We start from the raw sequence: 22058 nt of genomic DNA, 5'->3' as shown, positions 1-22058 counted from the left end.
CAACAATCAATTAAAATAATCGGACTTAAAAAAATCAGACCAAAATTTTGTGTACATTCAAATATAAATATGCTTTCAGAAATATGAATAACAGAAAAAAAAGTAAACTTACGGCTAAGGAAATACTTATTAGGAACAGAGAACGAAAAAGGCTTCAGAAAAATGAAACGAGTAGAAAATCTTATGGAAAGTTGTACAAGAATAAAGAGAGCGAGACAAAAACATATAGTCAAACGATTAATGCAAGAAAAAAGAGAGAACAAAGGGAGAAATCTAAGAAAATAAATGAAAGAAAACTGAAAAATAAAATGAATGTCCGTAAACACAGAGGTAAAAAAAATGTAGAACTTTCATCAATGTCACTTGTTGTACCAGAAGGTTCAAATGTTTTCAAAAACAGAATGGAAAAGGCCAGAGCCCTAACAAATTTAAAGAAGGTTTACCAAAATCTCCATCTAAACGATGCGCAGTTATATTGACTTATTTGGCCCGCAGATCCCCTCGATCGCCAACAATAGCTTATCTGAAACATTCAGTTTCGCCAGTTGAAATGGCCGTCGTTGCAGATATTCAAGAAATAATAAAATCTACAAAATTAAAGCGATCTAAGAATGCACGTTCGGTAATGAATTCTGTTACTGCATCAATCAGCGGGGAAAATTTAGCAAACTCGAGAGGTAAAATTAAACTGTGTAAAAATTTAGGTTTGCCAGCAAGAAGGGTTGCTGGAGGCCAGCGTATTAGGTCTAGAATTCTTAAAAGTGAATCGTCTGCATGGGCTCTTACGCAACAGAAAACAAGAAAAGATTCCATTTCAGAAGAAACAAAGAAAACAGTTTATAACTTTTGGCTCTCTGATGGCATATCACACCCGACCGGCAACAAATCCGATATCAAAAGAGAACGATTGGGACCAAACTTATATACTTCGCATATGACACACGTGCTGGAAAAAACACAAACTGATGCGTATTTAGATTTTGTCGCCAAATATCCGGAAATTAAAATTGGACAAAGAGCATTTGAGAAACTTCGACCGTTTTTCGTAAGACCTGCATCTGAAAAAGATAGAAATACATGCTGTTGTAGATATCACGTGGAAGCAAACCTTGTTTTCAAAGCATGTATGAAGTTCAGAAAATCGTGTGACAGGGAAACCGATTCGCAAGAAAGTGACTATCCCGTATTTGAGAAAATGTCAGACCTTATACATATTACGCTATGTCCAAAAGTAAATGGATTTTATAGAAAAAATTGTCTTGACCGAAAATGTAGCCTTTGCGGAGTTGGTAATTTCAAACTTTCACCCAACGAATCACAGTCGTCTTCAACTGTTGAATGGCAAAAATATGAATATATAACTGAAAAATCGAAGGGTAAAAATGTAAGGCGCCGACTGACCCTGATAAAAAAGAAAACTAGCGTAAACGAAATGTTTCTCAATTCAAAAAAGCTTCTCGAAACGTTCCCCGCTCACCAGCACCGATCAAACTGGCAAAGCAATCAACTTAAAAGTCTTGTTCAGAACTTGCCAGTCAATCATTGCATATGCATCCACGATTATTCGGAAAATTATCGCTGTGTCGAGAAAGAAGAAATCCAATCCAATTACTTCCAAAGAACTGAATGCAGCATTCATGTAACCGTCATGCACCGACACGCCATTTTAGAATACGATGGTGTAGACAGTACAGAAGAATTTCCGGAAATAATTACGGAACATTTTTTCGTAATTTCCCCGGACCTGCAACATGATAATGATTTTACAAAATATGTCCAAAAGAAAGTTAAGGAATATTTAGATTCAATATCATACACAGTTGATCATATGCATGAATTCACAGACGGTTGTTCTAGCCAATATAAATCGCGGCACTGTTAAGGAAGTTTATCTACTGCCATCCCTGATTTCGGATATAAAACATTCCATAGAAATTTCTTTGAAACAAGACATGCAAAAGGGCCCCAAGATGCCGCGGGGGGATTTATAAAAAGACAGGCGGACATATCTGTTCTACGTGGCAATACAGTGATTCAGAATGCGAAGGATTTATTTACGTTCTGCGAAAGTAGCCTTAAAAAGCCAAGAAGTGCATTATTTAAAAGAAGGGTATTTCGATATGTGGACTCAATTGATAGAAACAATTCCAAAATATTTAAGCCGATCCAGCAAAATAGACAAATACATCATGTTTTTACTAGTACATGTAATGAAATCATTGTTTCCGATCTCTCTTGTTACACGTGCGATCAATGCATTTTGGGGAATTATCTTAACTGTTTAAATGTAGAAAATACCGGGGTATAAAGAAAACTATTAAGCCACGCGAAATAACACAAACTTCTAACGAAGAAGAAGTAGCACAAGACACTGACATTCTTTCAGAAGACATATCAGATTTGGTATCCATAAACTCTGTTGTGGCTGTCAAAACCGACGATGATAACTTTGACTATTATTTAATGAAAATTTCCAAAGGTTCACAAGTATTGAATTCAGCAGAGAGTGACAGCTGGGGTGCTACATATCCCCCTGGATTCGAGGTTTTCCGGGGTCATTATTATGACAAAATCAGTGACAATGATCCGTTAAAATATAAACTTTTAAAGACAAAGACTGCTTTGGTACCGACGAAATCTCTGCTATACATACTTGCTGATGTAGATGCCTCTTATCGTATAACTATTTCAGAGGACACCCATCTAGACATTCTTTCTGTATTGGACAATTTGGATTGAAATAAGAATTAAATTATAAAACATCATGCACTGTTGTTTAGCCACTCATAAAATATTTTAGTAGACCTTTCCGATTCAAATGAAATGATTCAACGTGGCTCTGCTTATAATTAAAAAATATAAAATATATATATATATACATTTTTCGTTAAATAAAATATACATGAATATCTTTACTGAAAAAAAATATTCCCATGAAAAAAAACCTGAATGAATCAATGCTTACACATTAGAAATCACATTAGAAAAACGTTACGTAAAAAACAAGAAAATAAGACGGCTTTTTGCTATATTTCCGACGTTACGTTATTATCACCAGTATTTTGCGCGACGTCATAGCTATCAAAGTGACGTTAAAGGCTGCAAACAAAAATTCCAGGAGTAACTTTATATCACTTAATTATATACCCAATATCATCATTTTAAAAGAGTATTTATTAGTTGGTATCTTGCATGGTCCAATATTAGCAGCTAGATGCTTCACAACCAAGAGTCCCTTTATATCAATTATTATATAACCAATATCATCATTTCAAAAGAGTATTAGCTAGTATCATATCTTGGTCGATTATTAACAGCAAGAGTCTTCACAACCATAGATTTGTTCCTTCTGAGTAGTTTGCCCTACTTATCTCATTTTTATGTGATGAAAAATCGGCGAAGGAATGCTAACTCTAGTGAGCATCAAATTTAACCATGTTAAATTACCGTTTCGGAATCTAATGCATTCTGGTGACATTCTCAAAACACAAAAACGTTGTAATTGGAGAAAAACGTTCTAAAAAATTCGACCTCTGACGTATTTCATTTTGATGCAAGAAAAATTGTATTACCCAGTCATAAAGACTCTGTCAGAAAATTCGAATTAAATTAACAGTTTTGTTTATCTGCTGATTTCCGTGATAGAGATACAATGAATAAGCGCTGATTCTAGAAAAAAAATCCACGGAAATGAATAGGCTGACGTCACCACAACTGTTTAACTTAACAGCACCAATTATACTGCACCAGATGCACGCTTCACCAATTAATGTTTCAATGTTGAGCTGGAGGTCAAAAGATTTGAAAATTCGAAACCTAAAACACACTTTGAAAACTGACACCATGGAAAGGACCAAAAAATATTACCAGAGCAATATTAGAAGAACTGTAAATTCAGAAATTATTTCCTCAGGGGCGGATCCAGCCATTTTAAAGGGGGGTCCCAACCCAGGACAAAGGGAGGTTTCAACTATATGTCCCCATTCAAATGCATTGATCGTCAAAAAAAGGGGGTTCCAACCCCGGACCTCCTCCTGTATCTGCCAATGTGCCTGCATTTATTATTGCGATTTTGTCATGTTAGACTAAAATGAGATTTTAATTTTTGTGATATTCAGAAATTCCTGTTTAATTCATATCAGAAACTTCAAAATGCGAGTTTAAATAATTGCGTTTATGACTGTATTGTAGTTTTCACAATAATTCTGAATACACAGTAAGTACAAGATGAATCAAATGTACTGAACTACAGCCAGCAATAAAGAGTTCTGTCTGGCATTATTAAGTACCTGCTGGTTAATTTTGTGTTTTTTTTATGTACGATCACCTAGCCAGTTGGTCAATGTGAGTTGTTGTCGTCAACTTGCATCTGTTGTACATGCACTTTTTTTTAAAATCTTCTAGTCGGAACCAGCCCTAAAACAAAAGTTTGTCTATTTTACAATGAGGGGAGATATATGACCTTTATCAGGACTCAAGGATCGGGTGTTTTTAAGCTCTGGATTTCGGGATTGACCCTTTCGGGATGCGGGAATTCTTTATTCGAATTTCGGGACCTCGGGATTTTGTGTTTTGAAGTCCGGGATTTCGGGATTTCATGTTTTTAAGCCCGGGATTTCGGGATCAGGACCCCTCCTATCTCCCCTCTACAATGTCTACTACGAAGTGTTAATCAATGACATGCATGGCCACCGTGGCTAAAAATAGAACATTAAACATGTACCTCTGAAAGTAAAAAAATTCAAGCAACCCAATTTTTGAGTTATTGATTCTGAAACACCTATCTAGACTAGTTTTTGGATTTTACATCAGTTACCTTAAACGTTTAAGATGATCAGTTAAAAATGATACTGAAAAATTTATTAGTCCACAAGAATTTCTATCCTGAAAGTTTTAGGAAAATCTGTCAACCTGACCTGGAGTTATAGCCCTGAAATTTCATTTTTTTTTCTTTAATTTTTTTATCTTTATGTTATCTTAAAAATTGTATATATTTGTTGTACATAAAATGGTCAACTTTCAAAAATGAAATTAACTTCAAGTTGTAATACAGCCTTCATAGACAATTAAACTTAACACCTTTTGCTCCACAGGCAATTCAGACTATCAAATTCTTTAAGTTTTGTGGAAACAACTGTAGTTTTTTTGTCAATTTCAACAAATGAAAGAAATGTTTTTACATGCCTCTTCGCCATATTTCTTTGTCAGACTATGTTATCCTTTCATTTTCCCTGAAACTGTACTGTAGTCCTTTCAAAACTTGATAAAACAAGAATGTATCCATAGTGTACAGATGCCCATCCGCACTTTCATTTTTACTATTATTAGTTGACCATGAAATTGGGGTAAAAACTCTTAATTTGGTATTCAAATTAGAAAGATCCTATCATATCATAGGGAACATTTGTACTAAGTTTCAAGTTGAATGACCTTTATCTTCTTCAAAAACAACCTTGACCTAAAACTTTAACCTGAAGTGGGACAGACGAATGAACAAACTCACACACAGCCCAGAAAACATAACACCCCCAAACTATCATTGGTGGGGCATAAAAATAAGATCATTAAGAACACCAAGTGTTTATTTGTTAAAAAGCAGTAGTAACAGTTACATTGTATATAGATTAACCAATTATCTATAACTATGGACACACAATACTGTAGATAATGTCACCAATGAAGTATGAAACCCTTACAATAGGAATATATATCATACTTGTGTTAAACTATTTTTCTTCTCTTTTTGTTTGCATGGAGACAAGTCTATTGATCAAGAACTACTGTGGATTCATTATTAATTGTTGGATACCAATTTTTGTGTGTTTTAAGGGTACACTACAGGTGAACCACGAAATCAAATGTTCAACGAATCACAAATTGTCTATAGGCTTTTTATGCAGACTTTGGCAAAACCACTAAACCAAATATCCAAGATAATGTAAGTCTTCCTTAACACACGAAAATTGATACCCATGAAAATAAATGAATCCACAGTATATAAAATGGTTGACACTGCTAAGTTATCAAGGTACCTCTATAAAGCTGTTGATCCTAATATATTTGTTCATGTAAATAAAGTTACTTGTCTTTATCAATTTTCTTGAATGTGCCTTATTCTATTTACTTCAATATCTGAGAGCCAAAAATGTCAGGTATTCAAATCGCTTTTATGTAACAAACATTAGTATAACATAGTCTTAGCTATATTAATTTTATAAAGATTTATAAAATACATCTTGATAAATAAAGTTTATCAAATTAACCTATTGTAATAAATGCTGTATAATTCACATGAACAAGTAATTGAAAACTTTCAACCATTGAAAAACAACCATCACTGTACATTCATTTATTCTTGAATACAAAACTGTCTCTCTTACATAATTCCATTTTAAAATGAACTCTTTTTTCTCTCAATAATGTAAACCAACTTATTTTCAAGTATACTTTATTCTGTGTTTGGCCTTTTTTAAACCATTTAACAGTGATTTAATTTCACAACTTGATGTAGATAAATAAGTAAAAATCACAGGTTTTACCCATTCTCGATAATTTATATTTGCGTTATTTTTCTATTCGCAAAAATCGTGAAAATAAATCGTTCACAAAAATTAGTTGGTTTACAATATTACAAATGTTATAAAATGACATGACATTATTTGGTGATATTTTACATATTTCTGCTTTAACAAACTACAACACACAAAAGTCAACAAAATAAACAAAGTCCCTTCATCATAAATATTTTTACCACTTCCATTCATACAAATGATGATGACAAGGAAGGTTATACAAAATTGAAGGTCAAGTTCAAATGCTCTAAAACCCACCTATGATTAACAAAAAGTGCTCTTGAAAAATTGTGCTTTTCACTTTCATTTTCAAACATAACCATTTTAAAAAGACATAACAGAGAAAATTGTTCTCATAAAAAATATTATGATCAAGTGGGACAACAAAACTCTTTTTATTTTGCTTGGCCTCATGAAGAATGAAATGATTATAACATGTGATCACAAAAAATATGTTGTTATAAATGTATATGTTTTATGACGAAACCATATTGATTGGTTACATATGAAAATAAAAAATGGCCATCTCTTTACATTTTTCTGCTGGTTTCCCTTTTTTAAGGTTATTTTCAAGTGTATGTTATAAATATTGAGAAACAGTTTGAGAGTTTACAATATTCAACTTCTATCTCCATTCAATATGAACAAAAGGAGATTAGAAAGAAAAATCTACAAAAGAGAAACCTCATATTACAATTTTAACAAAAAATAAATCTAGAGATGTCAGAAGTTTCTTTATCCTATTTTATCTAAGCATGAGGACTATTCCGTTAAAATGGATGTGGCTAGCTAAAAGGGGACTTCCAAACTCTCGTAGGATACAGCATTATCTCCCTTTTTTATTTTACATACTGTTGACTCATTGTTATTAGTGGGATACCAATTTAAATGAATTTCTTGGAAAAAGGTGAAAAATAAACTCAAAAGTTCAACAAAGTACAAAAATGTCTAAGGCTTTTAAGCAGACCTTTGTAAAACCACATAATTAATAATTCGCAAAAAGGATTTTTTTTCAATTTATCCTTGAAATATTGGCACCAATGAAAATAGAAGTACTTTTTTGTGTAATTTTTCATACATAGTTGATGTTCTACAAACCAAAGAAATCAATTTTCATGGAGTAGTAATGAATTAGTAATATTGAATGACTTGTATAATGATTTTAATAATTCGATGCATCACTGCTGAAAATTACTATCACTTACTGTACAAATGTTTAAAAATTGCAAACAAATTTTACTTATGAATGTAAAATTAACATTAGTGTCTAACTGGACATACTAATAATGACATCTATATAAAATAAAGTTAAACAAAACAGTTTTATTAGACTGCAGGATATTTGTTCACATAATGCAGTCATGGCGTTCTACAGAACTAAGTTCAACCTCTACCTTATATAAACCAAAATATATGTGATGATGATACTAACAAACATTATGATTTCATTCATAGATTGTTCCTGGTTTTAGCTCATCCCAAAGAATTTGACAGATCTATCCATACTGACTGATGAAACGAATGTTGAGTTGTGACCAAATCTGACACCGGTTGCCATGGCTGTGTGATCGTTGAATACTCCTAATTCCTGCCACTGTTTACACAAATATACTCTGTAAATAGACAAAAATTAAATATAGAACAGTGATTATAAACATTTCTGTTTTTACATATTTATATGTATCTTATATTAAAGCAGGCCTAATTATCAGTATTTTCTTTTTTATCAATTTTACTTGGACCTTTAATTCCTTTATTTGACTTTTCCATGGTCTTACCAACACAATATTAAATAGCAAGATATATAGTTAATCACTGCCTTTCTCAAATCTAATATTTCATAAGGATGGATTAAGAAACAATAAAAATAAAAATCATGGATTGGAATGTTTTGTGTTTATTTAAGGTGTTCAGGGTGATTCAAAGTTTATTTACAGAAACGTCATCTTCGCCATATACATGGTATCATATTGGTCAATCAAGAATTGATGGACCTGTAATAAGCTGTACAAATGCACAAAAGCTTACAAAAGGGTGGATGCTTACATATGGTATTGAATAATTAAACTCTATGTAAGAATAAATGTTTACCTTATGTCTGATCCAGCTACAGCCAGGTAAGTTCCACTTTGATCAAAACATAACGACCTCACCTGAAAAAATAAAGAATACATTAGTATGTTATGTGATCAAGTCCCTTCAACTTATACATAAACTTAGGGCTGTTCCCTTTAAACATACACAGTACACTTTGAAAACATAGTGACCACCCATAGAAAGGATTTAGAGTCTTGCATTATTTTTTAACCTGTTAATCAGAATATTTTGCATCCACCTATAGTGGCAAATTTAAGTTACCATACCCTGGGTCCCATGTATGTTTTTATGGAACAGCTCTTAGTAATAACTTGTATCACCTATGAAATCTCATGGTCTAAACTATGATTCATATAGTTTGATATACATTTTTAAAGATTTAAAGAAGTAATGAACATGTTTATTCAGGTTTAAATTGATGGGATCGTAACTTCATGGTAAACCATCATACAACTAAACTTCAACTTATGGACCCAAATTCAACACACTCTTCCTATTGTAGGCTGGGAATAATACTATGTTAAAAGGTTGTATCAATCTATTTTTTTAATGCTGATCATTAAAAAAATCATAGAACCCAGAGTGGTACTTTGGAAATCTCAACTATGTTTAAGTGTCATACCTATTTTTTCATGGATTTTAAGGGTATAAATAAACTACAAATTCAAGTGTTCTACAAAGAACAATTTTCTATAGCCTTGTTTGCAAAATTTGGCAAAAAATAGAAAATCAAAAATATCCACAAAAAAACAAGAGCTTCACAGTACTGTAAATTCGGAAATTATTGCGTGCATTTATTATTGCGATTTTGTCATTTAAGACTTAAATGCGATTTTAATTTTTACAATTTTACAATTTTGAGAAAAATCCTGTTAAATTCATGTAACATATTTCAAAATGCGAGTTTAAATTATTGCGTTTACAACTCAGTCGCATTTTTTGCAATAATAAAAACCTCACATTAATTTCTGAATTTACGATATATATTTTTGATCAACCTACTTCATATTTGTCATCCAATGTAAGTGTCTTGAAGTTCTTCAGTTTTCTTAAATCCCACAGTTTGACAACAGAGTCTTCAGCAGATGTAGCCAAATAGTAACCTGTGGATAGAAAATAATGACTTGTTAAGAACACAGAATTGTATAAACAATTTCATTCATTATATTGTGTTGTATGATAACATTCCAAAGATGAAGAATTATCACTTGTGAAATTTAAGATGTAGACATAGTGTCTAAAAACATAATTATCTTAGTAGACATTCCAACCTATCTCTTTAATTTTCTAATACATCAAGTTATACGAGACGAGACGTGTGTTGTTATCATCAAGCAATTTCTTATTTCACCTCATTGTTTGGTAACTTATTTCCATTTCATAAGCTTTATTGATAGGTCCTTCTAATAAAGATAGTACTTGTCCATTGATAATTCTATTAATTTTTTATAATAAAAAATGGCATCAATATTTAGTTGTGAAATTGCTCGAACAGAATTATCATTTACAAACATACAATATTATTGGGGTTAAATTTCAGTGTTTGTGTTTCCAAATGGATTTTGAAACAGAATAAAAAAGTTTTCCTGAAAATATTTCTATGAAAATGAAGAGACATTTCTATTTACAGGTTAAGATAACTTACCATTTTCAGAGAATGCTATACTTGTAATAGGACCTTGATGACCAGGGAAGTTTGCCACATTGGCTCGTTCTTTTAAATCCCAAATTTTGATCATGGAGTCCTCTGTTCCAGTTCCAAAAATCAAACCATCAGGATGAAACTGTGCACATGTTAATGCTATGGAAGTAAATATAAAAAGTATATAAAACAAATTTAAAACAAAATGCAGAAACTGGGCTCATGTCAAAGCTATGGAAGTAAATATAAGTCAAAACATTAATAATAATACTGAAACTGAGCAAATGTCAAACCTATTGTAAGTAAATATAAAACAAAAGTTAAAATTAATGCAGAAACTGGCCACATGTCAAAGCTATGGAATTAAATATAAATCATAACATTCATAATAATGCAGAAATATTGCTGAAACTAAGCACATGGTAGTATGTTCTCACCTGTAAAAGTGAAATAATTCAATATTAAATTTGACCTCTGTTTTGTTATCAGTGACACATTTTAAACCTCTGTTTGAAAGTTTCGTAATTTATAACATTTAAAACCGTTGTTCATTGTCTACTTATCAATCATGTAAGCCTTGTAAACTGGATTTGATTGTTGTGTTGAAGAACTATCTGTAGACCTTGAGCTGTTTTCTATTTATTCAGGTTCTTGTCTCTTTCAAACATTCCCCTTTTCCATTCCCAATTTTAAAATCAAACTATTATATTCTATATTAGTTCAAAACTGTGCATGTAATTTCAAAAATGGCCATCATAGTTAAATGTTAACTTTTAAATAAACTTTTTCTTATCAAAATTTAAGTTTACAAAATAAAACTTAAGCTGTTGCCTCCATGCCATGTATTTTATTTTCTAAATGAATAAATCTTACCATGCTGAGATTGTGGATCGTTCACCTTTGTCAACACTCTACCAGTTCTCAAATCAGAAAAGGCCCAGTGCTGCAATTATTATTGAAATATTACAAAATTTGTATACAAAAAGATACAATGCAATAAGTTTATTGAAATAAAATTTGCATTTTTATGTTATTTTTTTCATATTTTGTCATTTCTTGAGTAAATTATCTTCCCTTTAATACAATGGAAATAAATTATTTTCTGGTTACCACATCCATAAATAAACAGTTATGTCTGTAGAAATAAATTTTTGAGAGGTCTGTTTTTTTCTTTCTTTCTCAAATATTTACAATTATAATTGAAGATATTGCTACAACAGTCAATATAGAAGGTAGGATGTTAAAAAAAATAAATCCTTAATATTTCTTGACAAGGTAAAATGACTGTGATTTGCTTTGTGTGTTGTTTTTAATACTGTAAAAGCAGAAATTTTCGTGGATGATAAAATTTCATAATTTCATGGAAAGAATATATTCACGAAATTAAAATCCTCACGAAAATTAACCTAAACATGTACATATTATCACTTCCATTTACTGGAAACCAGGAAATTAAATCCCCATGATATCATATATAGCGATAAATCCTCAAAATTTTAACCCAACGAAAAATAATGTTTCTACAGTATTGTTTTCATGTAATTGTGTAACAAATCTGCAAACTATTATTTGGGATAATAATCAAATGTCAAAACTTACTGTATCTGTAGATGAACTAAGGAGATAGTCCCCTGTGGCGTGTAAACTGATTCCTGTGACTGGAGCGTCGTGAGCTCTGATTATCTGAGCACATTGAGCTGTCTGTACGCCCCATACTCTGATTGTACAATCTGGTGAGGCTGTAAATACTAACTCCTTCAAAATAATAACAAGTCAAGGGCTATTTAAGTGGCGAAAAAAGTAACAAACATCATTTTAAAATTGTAAAACATTCTTCCAAACAGCTGAATATAATGTGCTTTACATGTCTGTGTCTTTTCTATTGTGTAATAAATGAGTCTTGTAAAAGCAATCTCAAAATCTACTCTCAACATGGTAAATTGTATGGTTACTGTAGACTTTCAAAGCATAATTTCATAAATCCATTTTTCATATCCTGTCTATCAATACTTAATTCTGGTAATAAAACTATTTTCAGTACACAAAATGATCTGAAACACCAAATTCAGTATTTTCAACCGTTGATTTATGAATTTAATTACAGTTATCATTATCGAATGATTATGACTATAAGCCTTAAACTCATTATATACTGCTAAAGAATCCTTTATAGTCAATAAAAAGACATTTAGACTTGGGGGCAAATTCACTTCTTATACTAATTTATTTCCCCTAACAAAGGGTGACAAGGAAGGAGCTATTTTATAACCCTTTTTCTTCACTGTATTCTGTACCTACCTCATCTGGGTGATATATGACACTGGTGACCTTTTTAGAATGACCTTTGAGAATGGCCATCACTTGTTCTGTATCTTTGTTAAACACTACTGCATTCTTGTCATTACCACCTAAAATAAAATACTTTAAATTACAGTACAAAAAACACAATAGTCTGCAAATACTTAATAAAACACTCACTATACATTATTATTTGTGGGATACCAATTTCTGTGGTGGGTTGAACCATGGAAGTACACATTTACTATAGGCTTGTCGGCTGACTATGACAAAACCATGAAATATACTTTCCACCACAAAAAAAACAACAATATTTCCTTCATCCACAAAAATTAAAAAACAATCCACAGTATTCAAAATAATATTTGATCATATAAGAATATGTATTTATTATGCATTTATTAAAACCATTTCCTTATTTTGTATTGATGCATTTTCTAGGTAGGTGTACATGATATGTATCCAGATAAAAACATGAATTGAAAGTGTGTACATGAAAACTTTTATAACTAACTTATATCAACATGTATTTGCCAACCATTTAAAACCAAAAATTTGTGGCATTGGTTTTCAAAGTATCATGGTAAATAATAAGTTATAAATGATATGACAATCCTTACCAGTAACAATCTTCGCTGTATCTTTCAAACAAATGTCTAGTGATAATATTCCTGGTACACTGGCACTGTGTAAACCCTACAAATAAACATTATAACATATTAATTTTTTCCAAAGTTGGTGTACATCTTTAACAGACTTTGTTTCCTTCAAAATTAAACTTTTACTTATGAATGAACAATATGATATTTAAATGTTTTATGTTCTTGTTGAGCATGAACTGCTTACCTTACAAAACTAACAATATCTCCAAAGATTTTATCAGGTTAATGTAACTAACTTTCATTGTTTTAGTAACACCAACTTGCATCCCAACTATTTAATCTATAATCTTTTTTTAATAAAAGTTCTTGAAAAAATTTCTGGTATGTGGTTATTATTCCTCTATCTCACATGTTTTTCTTTCTAATTATAAAGTCTTCACAGTAGAGACAAGAACTTTCCTCTCATACCACATCTTCTGATTTTTATATGGGACCATGAGAAGGTACTTTGAAATCTCAAAAATGGATGAAGTGCAGATATTTCTTTGTAATTTGTAGTGAAAATGTATGGGATATTCTTAAAATTTCTTGAATAGGTAGTTATCCCCTTTTCAAAGTCACTTGCATCATGTAGGTTTCAATAGAATAGCCCTCAACAATATGAAGAAAGTTCTTATAGCTGATTTTGCGGTATGGGCTTTTCTCATTGTTGAAAGCCATCACCTATATCTGTTAATTTCTATGTCATTTGGTCTTTTGTGCACAGTCATCTCATTGGCAATAATACCACACACTCTTTTTTTATATGTATGCATTAACTGTCTGAAGTTCCATGACTATGATTATAGAAAACATATACATACTGTATGTGATGCTAGTTGTCTGTACTGTTTTATATCTTCTACTGTAGCTAATCCTTCTGGTACGGTTTTACCTCTCTGAAAGAAAACATTTTACTATTAAACATTTTGTTTTTAGTTCCAAATTCTTTTCAAATTGTAATAAAGTGAACAGGTGCTTTGTAATCTACATATATATTTACACACATTTTTCTTTCACTTTCTAAATAGCATTGGTTTAATTTTTCAATCACTGAATTAATATTTAGAATAGGTAAAAATACTATATCATTTAAAAAATGATTTACAGTGGAAAAATTAAAATCCAATTAAGGCTAATTTCCATCTGAGTAACTTTATTTGACAAAGAATAAATTGTTTTACATTGACTAGAAATCTCTAACAACAAATTTCTCTTCTGTTTCACACTGGCTCTCTAGCACTTTGGCTAATACTGTAAACCAACTTATTTTCGCGTTTAGCCCTTTCAAGGCCATTTGTGGCAATTTAATTTTGCAATTCTCAAATTAAATTGATGTAGATAAGTAAGAAAAAATCAAAGTTTAACAAATTCGTGACGATTTATATTCGCAATATTTTTCAACTCGCGAAAAAATAAATCGCTCGCGAAAATAAGTTGGTTTACAGTAATTTAGTGTAATTTTCATTTACCTTCTTTCTTTCAGCTGTCAGTAATGTGGCTTTGTCTTGTAACTGAAAAAAATCACATTGTTTTATTAAAATGCAAGTACATTTGGTACATAAACCTTACAGTGACATTCCTCATCAAAGATTTCATGACAAAAACTTAACAATACAGGCCTGAAAATACAGGTTTTCATTCACAGTGAAAAGTGTATTTAATTCCTGTCATTCTATTGTACAGGTTATCCCATTAAAATGGATGTGGCAGGGTGCAAATGAGAGTTTTATTTTTTAAACCACATTCATTTATGTTTGTATGACCAAATGTTGTATGCAAGAAAGTAGGTAATGTTTTCTTGCTTTTATGGGGGAAAGGGGTAATTTGAAAGTCGTCTCCTTCCATCTCATATCCATTTAATGGAATAGATCTAGCAGTAAGTTGCACTTTTTATTTAACTCTAATGATAAATAGCACATATAAAATTACAGAGCAATAAAAATAAAGGATACAATAACAGGTTTCAAAACTTGTCTTCTGATTAATTCTACTGAAAAACAGGGCAAACTTAGTTATCTTTAAACAGATAAGGTCACTGGTGTTTAACAATTTTCTAAAAAAAAAAGCAATTTGTACAACTTTTTTTCTCTCTCATTTAAATATTAATCCTTTTATATAGCTTCATTTTTCTAGTAACTTTTGATTTTTGCAATTGCACCCAACAACAGTTGGCTGTTAAAATCATTTCAACACATATTTAAACCTTTGTTAAATGCATTTAAAACATTTAGTTACCTCCTCTTCAATAAAATGAATAAACAAACCACATCCAACTTAAGAGGTTAATAAACATAACATTATGTAGAATACCTTCTGTAAAACTTCATCACTCATGCCAGCTTCCTCCATAGGTTCTGCTGCCTCGGGTCCAGCTTCTGCACCAATAGACTGAAAAATATAACAATATATGTTATAAACTTGATTTCTGGCAATTGCCTGACAACTTTGGAAGAAGTTCTATTGTCTCCATCTTATACATTTATATAAATCATATCTATTTAATATTTATTAAAGAAATTCTTCGGTGCATTAAAATTTGTCATTTTTTATAACAGCTGTTGAAGGAATATTGCACAAATGAAACAGCTTGACTCATATAGTTCTACCTAAGGTTCATTATCATGATTATTACTTCAAAAAGATAACAATCAAACAATTTTCAAGAAGACAGGAATATCCTTTCTTGTGTAACAATTTTATTTTTTAATTATAACCTAAACATTTTCTATCAATGTTCATTGAAGTACAAGTACAATATTTGGTACCCATATATCAATTTCAGGTGTCAACTACTGTTTTATTTTCTTTGATGGAATTGTAGCTATATATATGCACTTTTAACATACTTTTAGAAAAAGAATGAAAAGGAAGCTTTTAAAATACGAAGAACACAGATACTCATCTGTTGAATTAATATATATACTTACAGGTTGGGGTGCAGGTGCTGCATAATTTCCAGGGGTAATGCCTGCCTGGGGTTTCAATGTGGCCAAAGCTGAAAATATAATTTTACGGTTTAAATTTGTCTTGCAGGGAACTCTTTAAAATCCAAGGTAGCCGTATCACTAATACCCTAAAAAATGACTTAAATCTTTTCTACTGGCAAATGACTGGACTTAATTTTGTTAAATTTTGTGAAAGTAGTTATTTAATATCACATGCTTTGTCAAGTTAGCTGCCTTCATCATTGAAAATAAACTATCTTAATGAAAATATCAAGGGTAACTACATATATTCATTGTTTGTCAATACTTTTAAATATTATTTCAATCATCAGAACTATTTGTATTAACATGCACCAATTTACCTTCTCTGGCAGCTGTTACTTCCTTGGTTAGACGAGCGATCACACGACATGCAGCATCGTGCTGATATAAAGCATGGGATAATTCTGAAATAAATGAATTATATCTTGTACAAAAGGATTAGGATGTAATTAATCAACTTAAGGCCTACAGCTTCAAAATTGTACTGCTCAAGCAGATCTGTAGATCTGTAAATTCAGAATTTAAGGAACACCATTCTGATTTTCTGAGCATATTTTCACTTCCTGATGTGTTCATTCTATGCAGTGGAACTTGTTTTGACTCATGAATACTTTTTTGCATGTTGCAGAGCATATTTCTATATAAGATCCTGTAATTGGAATTGTACCTAATATAGGCTAGTTGGAAAATTGTAGTTTTAAATTCAGATTTTGAAATAACCCATAGAATTTTTGAAAACCAAGATATATATACCTTGTCTTGCTGTCTGTAGTTGCTGTCGAAGTGTAAAACTATGTAACATTTGAGCATCCTGCAATAAATAATTATACATTTGAATAATAATATGCTGTATATGTTCCTTTTTTACGTTACATTATCTCCATTCATTTCCTATGAAAAATAAAGAGACTTTAATTTTCATTTAAAAAAAATGTGTAAGGGTTCCGCGGAATCCAGTGTCTCGCCTACTTTTGCTGTAAATCGCGGGCTCAACAAAAATGAGGAAAAAAATCAATAAAAATTTTCCTCTTGATACCATCAATTATGATTGTAAGAAGCTTCTGTCTAAGTTTGGTAAAAATCTAGAATAGTTCATAAATCTAATGAATGTTTTGAAAACTTTAACTGCAAACTGTATGTAATTTTAACTTAAAGAAAATCTAAGTCCATTTAAAAATAAAATACAGAAAAAATGGAGTTATCTTTTTACAAAATTTACTTCTGGATACAATTTTATGATCATAAATAAGCTTCTGTCCAAGTTTGGTAAACACCCAGGATAGTTTAACAAAGTTATTAAAATTTTAAAAACTTTAACCACAGAGTAAATGTAATGTTTCCCCGCAGAAAAACTAAGTCCATTAAAAAGTAAAATACGGAAAAAATGGATTTATATTTTACAAAATTTACTTCTGGATACTATCTTATGATCATAAACAAGCTTCTGTCCAAGTTTGGTACAAACCCAGGATAGTTTAAGAAAGTTATTAAAATTCTAAAAACTTTAACCGCAGAGTGGATGTTATGTTTCCCCGCAGAAAAAACTAAGTCTATTTATAAGTAAAGTACAGAAAAATGGAATTTTATTTTTACAAAATTAACTTCTGGATACTATCTTATGATCATGAACAAGCTTCTGTCCAAGTTTGGTAGAAATCCAGTATAGTTTGAGAAATTTATTAAAATTTCAAAAACTTTAACCACAGAGAGAATATTTGTTGACGCCACCGACGAAGGAATGTAGGATCGCTTAGTCTCGCTTTTTCGACTAAAGTCAAAGGCTCGACAAAAATAAAACAGACATATAATTAAATTTTTTTTTAAACTTATGGATAGTAAATAACCTACAGATATTTTTCAAACTTTATTTTTATCTGCATCAAATCTCATTAAAGTCCCTTCAAACCATCTGAAAGTTATTAAAGTGTATAACCAGACTAAAAGTCCCAATGTTTGTATATTTCAAATATATACAATTCAAAACAGATAAACTTCTTACCCATTCATCTTGTAAAACCTTCAATATGGCTGGAATACTAGTGGCAGAAGCAGGTCTTGGTTTTACGAGAGGGTTAGCTAAAAGAAACAAAATAAACATGTAATCTATCATTCTATAGAACTTTTATTAACATTATAAAAAATAATTACTAACTTTTCATTTACATAAGAATTGCTTTACTTTGTGAACAATTCTGGAAATTTTGATGAGGCAATCTAAATACATTTGTCTCTCACTGTAGGCGAAAATTGTATTTTGATCTCTATATATCTTTTTGGTGATTTGATTGCCCATCATCTCCTCTTATTTATAATTGTTCGGGATTCCGGACACTGATTCCTTTGGTCAATATGAATGACCACAATGACATTTTCTTAATGTTACATGCAAACTTTCCCTGCTGCATAATGTTAAAACCATTTGTTTTCAGTATTAATCATATTTTCTGTTTAGAGTGGATATCCCTGAAAGCTCCTGAATTCTGTACCATTTTTAGAAAGGGTCCATGTACCTTTAAAATCTTATATTCTAATATATTGTTATGTAATTAGGGCATTAAATAACCTTTTCCCTCCATTTCTTATATCTTTTATGTTTCATGTCCTCCTTTTTTTAGCATGTACAGGAATCTTGTATAAGTATTTTTTAGTCTTTCATATCTTGTTCCCTTTAGGAAGCATGCTCTTGTATTTTGAAAGTGTATTTTCCTTACAAGTAATTTTTATTTTTTTATATATAGATTAGACCGTTGTTTTTCTCGTTTGACTGGTTTTACGGCAGTAATTTTGGGGCCCTTTATAGCTTGTTGTTCGGTGTGAACCAAGGCTCCGTGTTGAAGGCCGTACATTGACCTATAGTGGTTTACATTTTTTTAAATTGTTATTTGGATGGAGAGTTGTCTCATTGGCACTCACACCACATCTTCCTATATCTATGGTACTTACCTTTTATTTCTATAAGGGTTTCTACAGCTACTGATTCTCCATTCATTGGATCTACTCCATTTTCTTTTATATATTTCTCTATCAGTCGTTTCTCATAGACATGTCCCGATACAGGTGAGATAACCGGCTGCTCTGGAACTTCATTACTGACTAAAAGATAATATGTCACTTGAATGACTTGTATTAACATTAAAGCAATCATTACTTGATTCTCAATATCTATTAAACCTTCTTATATTAGAACTTGATGATAGGAAGCCTATTCCCTTTATTTTTTGTTTTATTTGGTACTTAAACAATTCTACTACATGTTGTACATAGCATTCTTTATTGTGAGCGGCATGTCATAAAAGAAAACAATTTCATTCAATATTTATTATGTTTATGAAGACCAATGAGAACACATGTGTAGAACCAGAAAAATTGGATGTGAGATATGTACTGATTATTATTTTCGTCTTAGATTTTAATTAGTTGTTATTGGCTTTAAACTAGCTGTCAATACTTAAATCTGTTCTTAGTGTCATTTTGATGTTAGGATGAGGGATTGATAAATTTTCTGTCACGTCTGGTATGTGTTAATGTTTGATATATATTACGTCTTTGAATTGATCTGAATTAAGCCTTTGTCAACTAATTTGTTCTTAAGTTGTGTTGTTACACCATTGTCCCATGCTAGGGGAAGGTTGAGAGCGCTCAGAAACATGTTAACCCCAAATTTATTCTGTGCCTACTCCATGTTAGGGCCTGTAGTACATTGGTTTTCGTAGGTTTATGTCTATCATTTTTGTTTTCTCTGTTTTGATTTAATGTTATGTTGTTAGTATTTTTCAATTGAATTGACAATTGTTTCATATTTTCATGTTGGGGCCTTTTATAACCAACTATACAGTATTTGTTATCTCGTTTGAATTGTTTTACATTGTCATATTAGAGCCTTTTATAGCTGACTATGTGTGGTATGGGCTTAGCTCATTGTTGAAGGACGTACGGTGATCTATAGTTGGTAATGTCTGTGTCATATTAGTCCTTTGTGGACAGTTGTCTCATTGGCAATCATAACACATCTTCTTTTTTATAAGTACTTCCTATTTATTTGTCAAATCTTTGGTGGATAGTTGTCATACCTTGTTGCTATTTGGCTGCCAATGCACAAATACATTGGAAGTACTGTATAGATGGTTATAAAAGGCCCCAACATGCAAATATGAAACAATTGGACATGGGTCATTGCAAAGGGTCCCATGAAATGTTGAAGTGAAATCAGAAAATATCAGACACCACCATGGAAAAGTGGATTGTTGTATGAGTCAAAAGTTACACTCCTGCAAACACTTGCGTCAAGCAGAACAGATCTCCAAATAGCAAAAAGGTGTATTGGCAATCATACCTAAATCTCCTCATTTTCAAAAGGGAATTAAATCAATAAGGTATACTATTTCATGCGACATTTCAGTTGTCAACAAGAATTCTTTGAGTTTGAATGTTTGATGTTACCACCTAAACAAAATGCTCAAACTGCTCATTTACTAATTTTTATCATTAAACATTATTTTAATCTACGATTCTCATGCCTGTTTTAGCCGGCATGGCAAGCATGTTGTTGAAATGTGTGTATTTTGAAAAGTAAGGAAATTAATGTTGAATGTAGACATTCATTGAGATTGTAATAACTTGTAGCAATTACTGAAACCCAGTAGATGTAATTGGAATTCGAAATATATGAGAAAACATAAGATTTTTCTTTTTCTTTCTTACTTGCACAGCAAAGCGCCATTTTGAATATGTCACGTGATGTAATTACAAATTCAGATCTATGTCGGAAATTAATCCGGATAATAGTGTATGTCCTATTTTCAACTATAAAAAATATATAATATCAGAGACATATAATACAATATAATATATATAGTATTATATGTCTCTGATAATATGAACTTGTATGTAGCCTGTTGAAAAGCACTATTATCAAAATTTGATGGGTGGTTGTTATTAAAGAATGGTTCAAGTGTTTTTAAATATTATTTTTTTCAGTGAATATTTAAAGGAAATAATTATATCCAATTAAAAATTTATCAAAACTCAAATTATACAAATGTGATGATCACTCTGTCAAATGGTTTTCATCGAACCTCTCAGAGAATGCAAAAAGTTAAGTTAGAAATCACTGAATCAGAATATAAAACTGTAACTTTTGGAGTTCCTAAAGGTTCTATACTTGGACCTTTATTGTTCCTCATTTATATAAGTGACTTACCATTAACTTTAGAATATACATAATCTGATCTACATGCTGATGATACAACTTTACATTTATCATCTAAATCTATTGTAAATCTAAATATATAATATGTTTGAAAAAAGACTTAGACAATGTTATTAAATGGTGTAAAAAAAATGATATGACGATAAATAGCAAGAAATCAAAATGTTTGCTTGTTGGATCAGACAGAAAACTGGTAAACTGTAATGAATTTTATCAGGCATGTGTTTTATCACAAGATAATATCGCTTTAGATAATGAGGGTGATAGGACCTTTACCGGGACTCCGGGATCGGGTGTTTTTAAGCTCGGGATTTCGGGATTGACCCTTTCGGGATCCGGGAATTCTTTTATCGAATTTCGGGACCTCAGGATTTCGTGTTTTCAAGTTAAGCCAGGGATTTCGGGATTTCGGGATTTTAAGCTCGGAATTTCGGGATCAGGACCCCTCCTACCATCCCTCGATAATGTTGAAGTTGAAAAACTTCTCGGAATTCATATTGATAAAAAACTGTCATGGTCAATTGAAATTGACAAAACATGCGAAACTATTTCATCCAGAATATATTTGTTAAAAAGGTTGAAACGTTATTTACCATTAAAGGGTCTTAT

The 22058-nt window shown here is 31.2% G+C and overlaps 1 protein-coding gene across 1 annotated transcript; it reads right to left on the bottom strand.

Moving 5' to 3' along the window:
• Nucleotides 1-5564: 5564 nt before the first annotated feature.
• On the bottom strand, nucleotides 5565-21001 carry LOC134728357 (pre-mRNA-processing factor 19-like). The gene is made up of 17 exons (XM_063592953.1): nucleotides 20942-21001; nucleotides 19184-19333; nucleotides 18240-18316; nucleotides 16994-17051; nucleotides 16561-16644; nucleotides 16181-16248; nucleotides 15564-15641; nucleotides 14723-14764; nucleotides 14075-14149; nucleotides 13230-13305; nucleotides 12610-12719; nucleotides 11911-12066; nucleotides 11185-11254; nucleotides 10315-10470; nucleotides 9672-9772; nucleotides 8664-8725; nucleotides 5565-8185 (listed from the first exon to the last, which is right to left on the bottom strand). Exons 1-17 carry the CDS (start codon nucleotides 20958-20960, stop codon nucleotides 8041-8043), a joined length of 1527 nt encoding a protein of 508 aa, XP_063449023.1. The 5' UTR covers nucleotides 20961-21001; the 3' UTR covers nucleotides 5565-8040.
• Nucleotides 21002-22058: the final 1057 nt, after the last annotated feature.

The sequence above is a fragment of the Mytilus trossulus genome, chromosome 8, assembly GCF_036588685.1.
Source record: "Mytilus trossulus isolate FHL-02 chromosome 8, PNRI_Mtr1.1.1.hap1, whole genome shotgun sequence".
NCBI lineage: Eukaryota > Metazoa > Mollusca > Bivalvia > Mytilida > Mytilidae > Mytilus > Mytilus trossulus.
This window is presented reverse-complemented; position numbering and strand designations above follow the sequence as displayed.